This window comes from Poecilia formosa, unplaced genomic scaffold (assembly GCF_000485575.1).
Source record: "Poecilia formosa unplaced genomic scaffold, Poecilia_formosa-5.1.2 Scaffold423, whole genome shotgun sequence".
In the NCBI taxonomy this organism is placed as follows: domain Eukaryota; kingdom Metazoa; phylum Chordata; class Actinopteri; order Cyprinodontiformes; family Poeciliidae; genus Poecilia; species Poecilia formosa.
Window position 1 is genome coordinate 291,917 of NW_006800362.1, and position 15,654 is coordinate 307,570.

The 15,654-nt window shown below is 38.7% G+C and overlaps 1 protein-coding gene across 1 annotated transcript in view; it reads left to right on the plus strand.

Moving 5' to 3' along the window:
* The first annotated feature begins 639 nt into the window (after positions 1 to 639).
* The window catches only part of LOC103155365 (protein diaphanous homolog 2-like), a 137,617-nt gene continuing 122,602 nt past the window's right edge, over positions 640 to 15,654 (plus strand). The window contains exons 1-4 of the mRNA XM_016663504.1: positions 640 to 664; positions 768 to 869; positions 11,083 to 11,184; positions 14,608 to 14,702. Of these exons, the coding sequence (XP_016518990.1) occupies positions 640 to 664; positions 768 to 869; positions 11,083 to 11,184; positions 14,608 to 14,702 (324 nt within the window). The remainder of the gene's footprint in view (positions 665 to 767; positions 870 to 11,082; positions 11,185 to 14,607; positions 14,703 to 15,654) is intronic.

The window sequence follows — 15,654 nt, forward strand, 5'->3', positions numbered from 1 at the left end:
TGAAGGGGGTAAACGGTTATTTTCATCAAACTTTGGAAGTAAATGTAATTCTTCAAAACAGACTCCACACCCCGGCAGTGATCCCGTTGTGACGACGAGGAGAACTTTATTTTACAAAATATTTGTACCTCATCTCCCAAATGCATCTGACTGTAACCACATTCCACATTTTGTAAATCTCCTCCAAACCTTTGAGTGAACTTTTATTTGCATTCCTGTCGGGGCGCAGGTTGTCCCAGTTCCCTGTGCACTTCTTTTCTATCACACGTTTTCTGTCGACCAAACGTCGAGTCCGTACGCTGAGATACATCATCGCCCTGTGAAAAGCATCTTCAGCTGCGTCTGTCTGCTGGACACCTGTCGATTCAAAAACATTTCTGTAATAAAAAGGTTTTTGTTTTAATTGGTCTTGCATGTAAAGCACTTTCAGAGAAAGTGCACTTTGTGTTTTCATTAATCCTACAGGACAATTATCAAAACTAACAGATAGTTGAAGTACTTTGTGACGAAATCTCTCTCATCTTGTCTGTCTGATCAGCATTTTTATGTTTATTCTATTCAGACATGTAGATTGATTAATTACACACAGTTCAATTCGACCATAATTATGGAACTATTCAGTCCAATTCAACTGATAATATGTCAATTAGTATAAAGGTTACCTGTAAGTAGACTTCATCTAGACATTACCTTTGCTGCAACCCACTGCATATCATGTAGCTGGCCAGTTGTTTTAAACTTTTTTTTTTCTTTTTTTTGTACTGCAGTGAAAAAAGATGTGACTGATGAGACCGATGACCGAGTGCCACAGTTCAAGAAGAAGGCAAAGGAACTTCGTATCCTGGATCCCAAAACGGCGCAGAACCTCTGTAAGTATCCTTGGATTTCTGTTTGGTTCATGCAGCGTTCTTTACAATCGTCTTTCATCTCAGAAAGTTCAGTGCTTCTTTTTTTCTTTTTTTTTTCCACAATGCAGCTGTTTATATTCCCACGAGCAGGAAAAGGCAGCTGCTGGTGGGATAATAATAATAATAATAATAAAAAAAACTATTATAATAACGCCCTCTGTGTTAGGATAGTGAATTATTGAGCCCTTTCTGGGAACCTGAAGATGTTTTTGGCAATAATATAGCAGTCAAACTAAGTGCATATAGCTTTTTTCCAAGCCTTGTGTGTCAGATTATGCAAAGCAATTCTTAACAGATTTGACTGCTTGAGCTCCATGTGGGTGTTTAAAGCCCAAGCAGACTTCTTTCTGCAAGCTTTCGGTTAATGCTGGATGCTAATATAAAGTTATATATAAAAAAAGAAAGATAATAAAATAAAATAAAAACCTCCCAATTTTGCTTTTGAAGTGTAAAGGATCTGGTCTTTACATGTTATAAAACAATTTTAATCTAACCACACAGCCCACCATGTAATTTATTAAGCAAGGTTGAAAAATGTATTTTAAAAAAATGAAGTAGGCACAAAAACTCCATGTGTCAAACCCTGCAATGTAAAATGGTGTATTCTTTTTATGTAGAATTTTTTAATTTGCCAAACTTCACTTTGCATGTCATTATTCATTTCTTAAGAATAGACAAAATCCGTAAATTCTTCAAACCCTGTATTAAAATGCTTATAGCTGCTAAGAGTTTAAACGCCAAATATCCCTAATATGCATTAATACACACAGTTGAATTTGCCTTAGGACTACACCACAAGCTAACATTCAAAGTTTCCCGTATTTCAAATAATAAGGGAACAGCCAACCAGTGCCAAGGAAAGAAATGGCGCTCATGGATTGGCTGATTTGCAGATGCTAGCCAATGGCGTGTAAAGTAGCATAGCCCCTTGATCTTTCAGCTTTCAAAGCAGCGTTGTCTTTTGACTGTTAGATATGACCTACAAAAACATCTGCAAATGGGGAGGAGTCCAGCATAAAGAAATTAATTCCCTTTCCTCTCATGAAAACTATAACCACATTTATGTAGTTACGCTCATTGGAGTTTTGTAGAAGATGAGTCACTCACACAAAAAGCAAAATGTAAGTGTTGATGCAGCCCATTTAAAGTTTGGGATTAAATCTGATTCTTAAAAATACTCCTAAAAAATAGGTTCTAGGTGGAAACGGATCGTTTGTTTCAATCCTCACATCCAACATGACTCCTTGAAAGATATGTCATTTATTTCTTGCAAAAATGTAGACAAAATAATCAACAAATATTATACTCTAAAAATCACCAAGCTGCGTCTTTTCAAAATTTAATAACTGCTTATTTTCATTCTGGTATATTCTTACTGCTTAAAGAAAAAAAACTAAATTGACTTAACTTATAATTTACAGGAATGCAACACTAATGTCCACACTACCGATTAAAAGACGTAATTAAAAATGTTTTCTAAATTTAAAAAAAAAAAAAAAAAAATATCCGGAAGGAGAGTCGGATGCACAAGATTACCTGTTAGTTATAGCAAATACTAGATGAAAATCAGTTTGTTTTATATTAGTGGATATTAAAATGTGTTTCGTGACCTGAAATTTTTAAATGTGAGCAAACAATGGAACAAAAACTGAACAGATCTATAAGATGACAGAAACACTACCATGTAGGGATGATCTGTACTTCAGCATTTAGAAAACGATTTTTGATTACAGTAAACTACTCTCATGGTTAACAGTGTGTGTATTTTGTCCTATTTGGGGCCTTGTCACCAGTCAGCCACACACTGCAGCTTGCTGACAGCGCTGAGGGAAGGTTTTTGGAGACAGATGGACACAATTTACCCGATAGCAGAATGCATAATCATTTTACCATGATACATAAAGTGGCACTGACATGACAATCACTCACGTTATCCCACCACCCATCCCAGTCACTGAACCTTCACATCAGAATTGAGAAGAGAGCTTGCCAGGTTCAGCGGTAGGCAATGACAATGATTTATGTTGCGGTAGTGTTTGTCAAGGCGACTCGGGGGAGCTGTGTGGTTTGTGTACGACAACAAGATTCCCGCCCATTTCCTTTGTGAAGGTGGGAACTTTAACGCTTATTTTTTCCTTCCTGCCAAAACTGGAGACCCCTCTGTCGGCTTGGTAATCAGACCTGGCACTGACACCTATCAGCCCTGTCAAAAAACGTACACAAGTGCAGTGACAACATTTGCAAATGCTCACAGTAGCATGAATGCAAAAACAACCCGGATATGAACGTAGCGCATCATCTCACAATCAGGGTTTTCTTCACATTTTTCATATTTCATACTTTCAAGGTTAAGCCTTTGCACACAAAACCTGCAACAAGAAGACCAGAAAAGATGGTCAGACGGATGAATACACCGTTCGGTTGAGTTGCCATTCCTCCATCCTGTCTGGTTTTTCCAATTTGCAATTTCCATGTTTAAAGTCTAACGCTGGTTGCAATTCCTGCCATAAATTCATAGTGATCCTCTATCTTTTATGCTTTTAAAAAACAATAAAAATACTGTAAGTTTTTCTTGGCATCAAAAATGTGTTGGAAACATGATTGCACCACAAACTTTCCCCATTCTGGCAACAATTGGCGTAGAAACCAGGAAATAGTCCAACAAGTGCAACGTGACAGCCCACAAACACGGTCATGGCATCTAACCAGCCAGAACACGGCATCATGGAGTCACGGCGTTAACATCGTGCACGTTTTTTGTTCTAATAAAAGCTCATAAATACAGAAAGTAGTAGATTTTAAAAAAATGACTATGAGGGATAAAACGGAAAGGAAAAAAAAATGCTGCTTTTCTAGTTTCTTGTCAGATACAGACATCAGGTCCCACTGCTACAGTTGTATGGCAGCTGTTGAGTGACTCTCTTCCAACTCATTACTAAAGCTCCACCTGTGACTTCCACCTGGATACGCCATCAGCTCCAATTTCCAGTCTACCCTCCCCACCTGGAGTGTGAAACACCCACCAGGCTTCCCCTTGAGGCAAATACATCGCGCCCCTTTCGCATCCACCCAAACAAAAACATGTTGCTTTCAGGAGCGGCCAGAACTGTCGCTCTTGTTTTTTATTGGGTTTCTGTTTTAGATTGCCCATGTAAAANTTTTTACAGGAAACTCGCTGTGTTCTGGAATCCTTCTCCCTTCACTCTTGGAATAGAAATGGGAGGGTCACTAAGGGAGATCTGTGCTGTCTCAATTAGAAGAGGAGGCGTTTTTCTCACTGGGCTCTGCTCCAAGCCCAGCTGTGCACCTTCCACCGTGGGCTGAGCCGCTCCCTGCATACTGAAGACATTACTGGCCACAGGTCAAAGTGTCACTCAGTGGGACTCATCCTGCTTCCTGTATACGCACCTTGTATTCATAGATGAACAGAACCAGATGCTTGTACAGAGGAATCTGATTACAGATACATGTGACTGAAGCTCACTGGACAATTTGAGTCATGATTATTGTTATTATTATCACTAGGCCCTACTTCACTGTGTTATCTTTAGGCGAGATAATTATTTCATAGTTGGCAGCATCCACTTTTTTATGGTTCACCTCGACATGGGGGCAGTATGATTGAAATTTTAGGGGGAAGGAACAACTTGTATACTTCATGTATCACTTTTACAACTTTTCTACATGAACAAACTCAAGACATATTTTGAGGGAAATGTGTGGAGGGAAAAACACAGATGAGGCAACTAAAAGTTAGCCAAAAAGTTCATTTTACATCTTGAATGTCAAACTTGGTCAACCACTGCATAACACTCTTGACAAAAGTAATAATAGACTCAAGCTTGAATTTGAGTTTGATGATTTAATTAGTGAGGAGATCTGCTTAAGTCACTTGGAGACCCAACAACTGGCACCCTAGAGAAAAATGTAAAAGCCCTGTTTGTCACAAGGCCTTCTTGTTTGTATTTCATCACTCTGACGTATAACTACGAGAAAATTGTTAGTGGAAACCCTCAAATTTTGGCCTTAAAATCTCACTCAAGCTGGTTGTGGAAACTTGGAGAAAGAAAATCTGTCACAGCTGAAACTAAGCAGTTCAGCTAAATGAGATGAGCTATCTGTTTAGCGTGATCTATGCACAGCAGCAGACGATTTTACTGATATACTATATACAAAACTTAGAAACCGCTGTAAATTAGCATTTTTTTTCTTAGTCGATAAAATTTGTGCTCTTAAGAAACCGCTGTAACCCTCTCTTTGGTCCAACGTTTACGTAACTCTCTCAAGTTATCGCTAACCTTTCCCTTTTTCCTGAACAGATGATTCTAGTAGTAAAAGTAGTTGCTTTATCTTTTCTGCGTTGCCAGTAAGCGGTCACAGTCATGCACAACAATATCCGACTGCACATCTATCTCATGTGTCAGCATCTCCATAAGCTACTCCTTGTTTTTTAGGAAGGTGCATCTAAAAATTGTTTTAAATTAACTGATCTGCTTTCCATGAAAAGGCCTTTTTTTATTCAATGTGGTTTATAGGTCCTCTAATATTTATTTGGCCTTTTACTTTAATAGGAGCTATATGGGTTTTTTTTTTATTGTGAAAATTTGTATTCAGCAAGTGGTGATACAGAAAGTCATATGCTTCTCCATGTTTGGTATTCCCTTTCGGGGCTCCTGGTTTGCCAAGATGACAGGAAAATAATTAATTTCCAGTCTGAATCAGTAGGGGAACGGTTGCCCTTTTTCCGAGTGGGCGTGTTCGTTTAGCAACCAAGACAGTGGGAGGAGTGGACCAGCTATATATCCACTCATCAGATTGATTTCAAGGTTAAGAGAAAAACCTCCGTTTAAAGAAACTCAACATAAAAAATTACCAACCAGATTCTTGTTCAAAGTGCTTTCATGCTTTTACATATTTATTTTTATTCTGCATTTAGTCGGCGTTGTCTTTTTAGCTGTTCGTGTTTTAGCCTACATGCATAAAAACATGTATATTAATGAAGTCAAGCTCTGTGGAACTGGTATTTTCTTGGCAGAGGGCAGTGACTTTTCTTCAGCATCCATCTCCGTCAGACAGCCTGGCAGATTTCCAGTAGCTAAATCCTCAGCATGAGTCCCTGACATGGAGGACGGGGCCCATGTTTGCAGGCAGATTGCACATTTGAAGGAATAAATTGCTTCGAAGAAGCCAGACTCCACATTGTCTGTTCCACTCTGTGTTCCTTTGCCTTTAAATATGTTAGTTGAAGACCTGTCATTTGCAGTTTTCTGTTATTTCTTTTCAAGGCCTGTTCATTTTCTGGTGCCTGGTGGCGGGGCTCAGCCGAGGAGTCTGTGTCCGGAAGTGAACATGTGGTAGTGTTTAGCTTCCTAATGCCCTGGGTTTTATGGACGTCTTGAGGGAGATATCTCATGGAAGGCGACCAGGATAAGGAATCTGGGCCAGCAAACAGACTGGATGTCCAAGTGTTGGAGAACTCTTGTTATCATAGAGTTTCCCATGGGTGTACCTCAATCCAAGGCCCACAGAGATGAATACCAAATCGTCCTTAATAAGCCAAAATTGTTTTTTTTTTTTTTTTCCTGTCAAGCATTCATCTGTGTTTTCATTACAATTTAACAATTTGGTGACTCCCCTTGGCACAGACCAATCTTTAACCCCCCCAGATAATAAAATGTGTAACATTTATGCTCACCAGAAGCTTTTCTTCATGTATTTTTAAGTTTTTTGTTTTTTTTTCAATAGAGAACTTTTTTCTTTCCGTTTCTTAAAACACATCACCCTGACTCTAAAACTACGACTTGCTGTTTTATTATTGCATTTCTCTTTCCAAAAATATTTTTAACTTTGTCTTTAGAAATAAAAAGATCTGGTTAAAGACTTTACACAATTGCAAGACAAAATAAAGTTCAAGAAATGAACACAACGATAAATACCCATGCCAATAGAAAAACTTGTATCCATTTGTGAAAACAAAAAAAAATATGTGTTCGCGTTTCAAATATTGCTTCAGTCTTTTATGTAAGCCCAGTGTTGTTTGCGTTGTGAACTGGATGCGTCAGCTTTCCTTTTCTTTTCAATCGGCATTTCCAATCATTTTGTTTGTGTCTGATAAATAATAAATTCATCCTAAAAGGCTTTGTTGGACACAAGGTTCCCAGATTTTTCCAGACTCAAGTGTGTCTCCATTGTGTGACTGCTGGGGGGGAGATTCTGCTAACAAATATGAGGGACAGCATTGTTTTCACAGTATTACATTTCAGCCTTTGGACGACTAGAAGAACACGTCTTAATATTGGCAAGGACTTCAGTCAGCTGTTGCGGACCTACGATGTCATTTGGGTTAAGCCTTTTAGGACTGAAGAAGCCTTAAAAAAAAGCATTTCCAAAGTTCTATTTCTACTAAAAAGAAAAACTTTCTCCTGAGTAGAGGATTTGTAGCAACTGCCTGCAAACTTCTGTGTTTTGTTTTCATTTCTAAAACTTTAAAAGCTTTTTTGTTGTGGCCAGCCATCTGGGTATATGCCACCTATATTCATCCTCTCCACACACCTGGGACTCTGACTAGTGTGGCAGCTTGAAATGTGTGCAAGCCCTCCAGGGCCCATCAGTCCACATGCAGCACTCAGAGGAAACACATGTGACTCGTGGCATAATTGAGTCAACCGGCAGAAAACTTTCGCGGCGGCCAGCCTTCTGATGCCAATTGTTCAGCTCCCAGCAGGAGAGCTCTGAGATGTGTAGGTTAGCATCATAAATAATGGTTCATTATGGGTTTTAAAGGCACTCTCCTTAACTATGTGCAGCATGGGGGCCTTCAGGCAAGGGCGAACAGCAGAATACTGAGAGCACCCTGGTGAGAATGTAAAGTATCATCATGAGGGATTAAAGTTGCTGTACAGTAAATGGATAATAGAGAATGTAGATAATAATTTGTTATTAAAAGGAGCTGAATTTCCCCCTTTTGGCTCGACTTTAGATTTTTTTAGGGTAATCACAAAAGAAGTTTTATTTTGATTCCAGATCAAGGGGGTTATTAGTGCTTAGTCATTTAGTAAATTTGAAAAATTTAAAGTTATTGTAATATTTTACTTGTTTCTGAGGGAAGTGCACCAATTGCAGTTTTCATGCCGATATTCAAAAAGCCTAACCTGCTGATATTTTATTTTTTTAAATACCTAATACTGTCAGGTATTATAAGGTCATAATACACCTTCTGTGTTACAATCTAATTTGATTGAAAAATACACATGAAACAGTACAAACTTTGTTTAACCGCACACTGTCACGCTGTCAAACATAAATGAAAAGCTTAGCGCATTGCTGCCCAAGTTATTAACCAAACCAAAAACATCTGTTCCTTTAGTGTTTCGTTTTTCACACCGTAAAAACAAAGAACTTGCACAACTGGTTAGACTGCAGACCTGCTTTGACCCTCTGCACAGAAATTAAGTGCGCAGCAGCATTTACCTTTTACAAAATCACAAAGTTTGAGGTCAGCTGAACAAAAACTAACTAAGCAACTTAAAGAACCTATGAACTGTCCTCAGTTTTGGTTTCCTCTTGGTGCAACGCAAAAAAAAAAAAAAAATCCAAATGTAGCAGCTGGATATTAATTGTCTGTTTAAATGTAAATGAGAACGGTGGCACTTTCACATGTATGCATCTACTGATCCTCTAATACAAATCCTGTTTCTTGTGCACTCTTTTTTCCTTCCACTCAACTTTCTATGAGTCGGCTTGAATACAACATTCTGTGAATGGACAACTAATTTCATCGATTACATTTTGTGACTTTCCCTGCTGGTTGGTGGAAATCATCTGTTAAGACAACTGTGAAGTCAGTAGTCTTCCTACGATTGTGTAAACCATAAAAAAGACTTTTTTTTATGGTCTTAAATGCTTATAAATGTAATATGTATAATATATAAATAATTGTCATAATGTTGCAAGAACACAGCATTTCTAAGGATCTGGTTTTTTGTTATCCTTTGGTTTAAGGAGTTGAAATAGTGAAATAACTGAATTTTTCAATGGTCTCCTGTTATTCTGAGGTGCCTTTGTGCAAGCAGATTGTTTTCTGCGTTGAAACACGCCGTCAAAATGACATAACAGGAAAGGGGAACCCCGTTGATTTAGTGGACCTCTGTTGGTATCTGGCAGCAAGCCTAGGCAGCAGCTCCTTTGGGTCCTGCAGGTCGCAGAATGCAGCTTTCGTTGGTAGAACTTGTTTTGACGCAGTCTGTGGGTGTTGATTTGGATTGAAATCTGATATGTTTAGAGGCCAGATAATCACTTGGCCCTTTGCCATTTCCCTTAAGCTGTTCCTGAGCAGTTTGGCTGTGTAGGAGGGAATGCTGAGGCCACTGGCAGGGAGTGTCTCCACAATGGATTAGTGTGCTCGCTCAGTCACGGTGTTGTTTCAATCTACCTAAATCAGAATGTTTTACTGGCTAACTTTTGTTCAACTTTAACTTAACTTTTTTTATATTTAAATGCCATACTTTGGATTCATTTTGGTCGAAGGATAGATCCTTTGATAAACTTTGACAACAACAGCAGAAACGGTTTGACACGCATCTCTCACGATGAATCATGCAATACGTGGGTTGCATTGTTCCTACATTTAATAATTAACCTGGATTTCCACATCTACTTGAAACACATTTCGATTCTCGTGTCCCTCCTCTCCCTGTGTAGCTTTTGTCGGAGAGGGAAAGCATGCAGCTCGCATTACAGTCAGATCTGGATTAAAGTCGGGGTCCTGACGTTTTGAGGGCTCCTGAAGGAGCATCTTAGCATTCTGACAAAAAAATAAATAAAAAAAAACATCTGAGACTATATCTTTCATCATTTTAAACCTACTTGCAATTTAGCATTGCTTAACACTGTAAACAACTACATCCCTGATGTGATATGTTGACAGTGCTCAGCAGAGTTAGGTAGCTGCCTTAAGCGTTCCTTCTTCTAGGTGCCCAGGAGATGTTGCCTCTTTGATTCTTTCTTCAAATATGCAAGCCAGCACTGAGGGAGCAGATTGTTTGTTCTAGATTTCCTCTGAGACTCCCACCTTGGGCTTAAACAGAGCAGTTGTGATGATTAGCAACAAAGTGTGCTTCCTCACAGAAACCGTCAGGGGAGAACGAAGGATCTAAGGAGTCTTCTTTCTCATATCGCTCCTTCTTTATTGTGGGAAATTAAACTTTCCTCAGTTCTGTAATTCTGCTTTAAAACGTTGTCCTGCCGCTGTCTACATGGACAAGTAAGCTTTTAGATAAACTTGATGTTATTTCAGGGTAAACACTGAAGAGTTTGTGCTGACAGGCTGTGTGGCAAGTCTGTTTATTTAGTTTTGAAGCAGTTTTGTGGACTGTATTATTGGTGAACTTTGTCGGTTTTCTTGGATTTGAAGGGGGTAAACGGTTATTTTCATCAAACTTTGGAAGTAAATGTAATTCTTCAAAACAGACTCCACACCCCGGCAGTGATCCCGTTGTGACGACGAGGAGAACTTTATTTTACAAAATATTTGTACCTCATCTCCCAAATGCATCTGACTGTAACCACATTCCACATTTTGTAAATCTCCTCCAAACCTTTGAGTGAACTTTTATTTGCATTCCTGTCGGGGCGCAGGTTGTCCCAGTTCCCTGTGCACTTCTTTTCTATCACACGTTTTCTGTCGACCAAACGTCGAGTCCGTACGCTGAGATACATCATCGCCCTGTGAAAAGCATCTTCAGCTGCGTCTGTCTGCTGGACACCTGTCGATTCAAAAACATTTCTGTAATAAAAAGGTTTTTGTTTTAATTGGTCTTGCATGTAAAGCACTTTCAGAGAAAGTGCACTTTGTGTTTTCATTAATCCTACAGGACAATTATCAAAACTAACAGATAGTTGAAGTACTTTGTGACGAAATCTCTCTCATCTTGTCTGTCTGATCAGCATTTTTATGTTTATTCTATTCAGACATGTAGATTGATTAATTACACACAGTTCAATTCGACCATAATTATGGAACTATTCAGTCCAATTCAACTGATAATATGTCAATTAGTATAAAGGTTACCTGTAAGTAGACTTCATCTAGACATTACCTTTGCTGCAACCCACTGCATATCATGTAGCTGGCCAGTTGTTTTAAACTTTTTTTTTTCTTTTTTTTGTACTGCAGTGAAAAAAGATGTGACTGATGAGACCGATGACCGAGTGCCACAGTTCAAGAAGAAGGCAAAGGAACTTCGTATCCTGGATCCCAAAACGGCGCAGAACCTCTGTAAGTATCCTTGGATTTCTGTTTGGTTCATGCAGCGTTCTTTACAATCGTCTTTCATCTCAGAAAGTTCAGTGCTTCTTTTTTTCTTTTTTTTTTCCACAATGCAGCTGTTTATATTCCCACGAGCAGGAAAAGGCAGCTGCTGGTGGGATAATAATAATAATAATAATAAAAAAAACTATTATAATAACGCCCTCTGTGTTAGGATAGTGAATTATTGAGCCCTTTCTGGGAACCTGAAGATGTTTTTGGCAATAATATAGCAGTCAAACTAAGTGCATATAGCTTTTTTCCAAGCCTTGTGTGTCAGATTATGCAAAGCAATTCTTAACAGATTTGACTGCTTGAGCTCCATGTGGGTGTTTAAAGCCCAAGCAGACTTCTTTCTGCAAGCTTTCGGTTAATGCTGGATGCTAATATAAAGTTATATATAAAAAAAGAAAGATAATAAAATAAAATAAAAACCTCCCAATTTTGCTTTTGAAGTGTAAAGGATCTGGTCTTTACATGTTATAAAACAATTTTAATCTAACCACACAGCCCACCATGTAATTTATTAAGCAAGGTTGAAAAATGTATTTTAAAAAAATGAAGTAGGCACAAAAACTCCATGTGTCAAACCCTGCAATGTAAAATGGTGTATTCTTTTTATGTAGAATTTTTTAATTTGCCAAACTTCACTTTGCATGTCATTATTCATTTCTTAAGAATAGACAAAATCCGTAAATTCTTCAAACCCTGTATTAAAATGCTTATAGCTGCTAAGAGTTTAAACGCCAAATATCCCTAATATGCATTAATACACACAGTTGAATTTGCCTTAGGACTACACCACAAGCTAACATTCAAAGTTTCCCGTATTTCAAATAATAAGGGAACAGCCAACCAGTGCCAAGGAAAGAAATGGCGCTCATGGATTGGCTGATTTGCAGATGCTAGCCAATGGCGTGTAAAGTAGCATAGCCCCTTGATCTTTCAGCTTTCAAAGCAGCGTTGTCTTTTGACTGTTAGATATGACCTACAAAAACATCTGCAAATGGGGAGGAGTCCAGCATAAAGAAATTAATTCCCTTTCCTCTCATGAAAACTATAACCACATTTATGTAGTTACGCTCATTGGAGTTTTGTAGAAGATGAGTCACTCACACAAAAAGCAAAATGTAAGTGTTGATGCAGCCCATTTAAAGTTTGGGATTAAATCTGATTCTTAAAAATACTCCTAAAAAATAGGTTCTAGGTGGAAACGGATCGTTTGTTTCAATCCTCACATCCAACATGACTCCTTGAAAGATATGTCATTTATTTCTTGCAAAAATGTAGACAAAATAATCAACAAATATTATACTCTAAAAATCACCAAGCTGCGTCTTTTCAAAATTTAATAACTGCTTATTTTCATTCTGGTATATTCTTACTGCTTAAAGAAAAAAAACTAAATTGACTTAACTTATAATTTACAGGAATGCAACACTAATGTCCACACTACCGATTAAAAGACGTAATTAAAAATGTTTTCTAAATTTAAAAAAAAAAAAAAAAAAATATCCGGAAGGAGAGTCGGATGCACAAGATTACCTGTTAGTTATAGCAAATACTAGATGAAAATCAGTTTGTTTTATATTAGTGGATATTAAAATGTGTTTCGTGACCTGAAATTTTTAAATGTGAGCAAACAATGGAACAAAAACTGAACAGATCTATAAGATGACAGAAACGCTACCATGTAGGGATGATCTGTACTTCAGCATTTAGAAAACGATTTTTGATTACAGTAATCTACTCTCATGGTTAACAGTGTGTGTATTTTGTCCTATTTGGGGCCTTGTCACCAGTCAGCCACACACTGCAGCTTGCTGACAGCGCTGAGGGAAGGCTTTTGGAGACAGATGGACACAATTTACCCGATAGCAGAATGCATAATCATTTTACCATGATACATAAAGTGGCACTGACATGACAATCACTCACGTTATCCCACCACCCATCCCAGTCACTGAACCTTCACATCAGAATTGAGAAGAGAGCTTGCCAGGTTCAGCGGTAGGCAATGACAATGATTTATGTTGCGGTAGTGTTTGTCAAGGCGACTCGGGGGAGCTGTGTGGTTTGTGTACGACAACAAGATTCCCGCCCATTTCCTTTGTGAAGGTGGGAACTTTAACGCTTATTTTTTCCTTCCTGCCAAAACTGGAGACCCCTCTGTCGGCTTGGTAATCAGACCTGGCACTGACACCTATCAGCCCTGTCAAAAAACGTACACAAGTGCAGTGACAACATTTGCAAATGCTCACAGTAGCATGAATGCAAAAACAACCCGGATATGAACGTAGCGCATCATCTCACAATCAGGGTTTTCTTCACATTTTTCATATTTCATACTTTCAAGGTCAAGCCCTTGCACACAAAACCTGCAACAAGAAGACCAGAAAAGATGGTCAGACGGATGAATACACTGTTCGGTTGAGTTGCCATTCCTCCATCCTGTCTGGTTTTTCCAATTTGCAGTTTCCATGTATAAAGTCTAACGCTGGTTGCAATTCCTGCCATAAATTCATAGTGATCCTCTATCTTTTATGCTTTTAAAAAACAATAAAAATACTGTAAGTTTTTCTTGGCATCAAAAATGTGTTGGAAACATGATTGCACCACAAACTTTCCCCATTCTGGCAACAATTGGCGTAGAATCCAGGAAATAGTCCAACAAGTGCAACGTGACAGCCCACAAACACGGTCATGGCATCTAACCAGCCAGAACACGGCATCATGGAGTCACGGCGTTAACATCGTGCACGTTTTTTGTTCTAATAAAAGCTCATAAATACAGAAAGTAGTAGATTTTAAAAAAATGACTATGAGGGATAAAACGGAAAGGAAAAAAAAATGCTGCTTTTCTAGTTTCTTGTCAGATACAGACATCAGGTCCCACTGCTACAGTTGTATGGCAGCTGTTGAGTGACTCTCTTCCAACTCATTACTAAAGCTCCACCTGTGACTTCCACCTGGATACGCCATCAGCTCCAATTTCCAGTCTACCCTCCCCACCTGGAGTGTGAAACACCCACCAGGCTTCCCCTTGAGGCAAATACATCGCGCCCCTTTCGCATCCACCCAAACAAAAACATGTTGCTTTCAGGAGCGGCCAGAACTGTCGCTCTTGTTTTTTATTGGGTTTCTGTTTTAGATTGCCCATGTAAAAAAATAAAAAATAAAAAAATAAAGAATAAACAAAAATTGACTCCTCTCAGGTGAATATTGATGTTTTCCTTTGCGGTTCTTGTCAGGGTAGCACAGCTTTTCCAAATGGGAAGGATGGTCTGTGATCGTTTTGTCTGAGGAGTGATGAGTGCCAAAATGTCAGTGTGAACTCTGCAGTCTAATAAAAAAAAGTGAGGAAATGACTCTCTTCTCTCTACATCAAAACAGCAATTTTCTTGGGCTCGTTCCGCCTGCCTTATGAAGAGATCCGGGACATTGTGCTGGAGGTAGACGAGGAAAGACTGAGTGAATCACTCATCCAGGTAAGACGGATGCTCACTGTGGTGTGTTAGCTTTTTTTCACACAATCTCTCACTCTCTGTCTCTCACAGACGTATTCTCTTTTTTTTTTTTTTTTTTGTAAACGTCTGTGTGCGTGTGCGCAAATGAAAAATGTGCTCATATGAGAAGATGATTTTTGAATTTCAGTGTCTGGTGAGCTGCTTTGCGACCCTATTTTTAACCTGCTTCGGGTTGTTTTCTGGCTTCAGTCAGCCTTTTCATTCTCTGGTGGACCGCAGAGGCCCCCTCCCCCCTCCGTTCATCCTCTCATAATGGATGATGAAGGACGAGACTTGGCAAAGTCTCCTCAGCTCCACCCTCCTCTTTTGCTTTTGTCTCTAAACTGTGATTGATGAGCTTCCTAAAGGCTACTTGTTTTTGTTCCCATTTTATTTGAGAATATTTTCCAGCCTCAGAGGGCCTTAATTGAAAATGGGGCGGGGTCATATGAGGTGAAGATGCATCACTGGGTAGCACAAAGCCTCAGTGTTTCTTCCACTGTCCTTGTGACTGAAACAGCCATGCTGTATTTGTTTGTGTTTTATTTCATCAGTTGGGGGTGTGTACTTCAGGGGCGAGTTGAAAATAGGAGATTTGATTTTATTAAAATCCTGGCAGTGATGTATTGTGTTATGTGCATGTTTTGTGTGTTACAGTTTTATTATTATGTTTTTTTTTTTTACAAATAGGAGTTCAGATCATGTTTCAGATTTTAAGTTAGTGAAAATCATTTAAATACTAAATGTTTCCTATAACTGTTCCCACATAGACCTTTACAACTCATCTTTTATTTTTTTCCCCCCACCGATTACATCCTAGTGGATAAAGAGTGCAGTAAAGAAAGTGGACTTTGGGAAAATACTTGTATTTTCAAACTACTTCATTCACCCACCCATCAGTTCATTTATCTCTCCATTCATAGTCAATCAATCA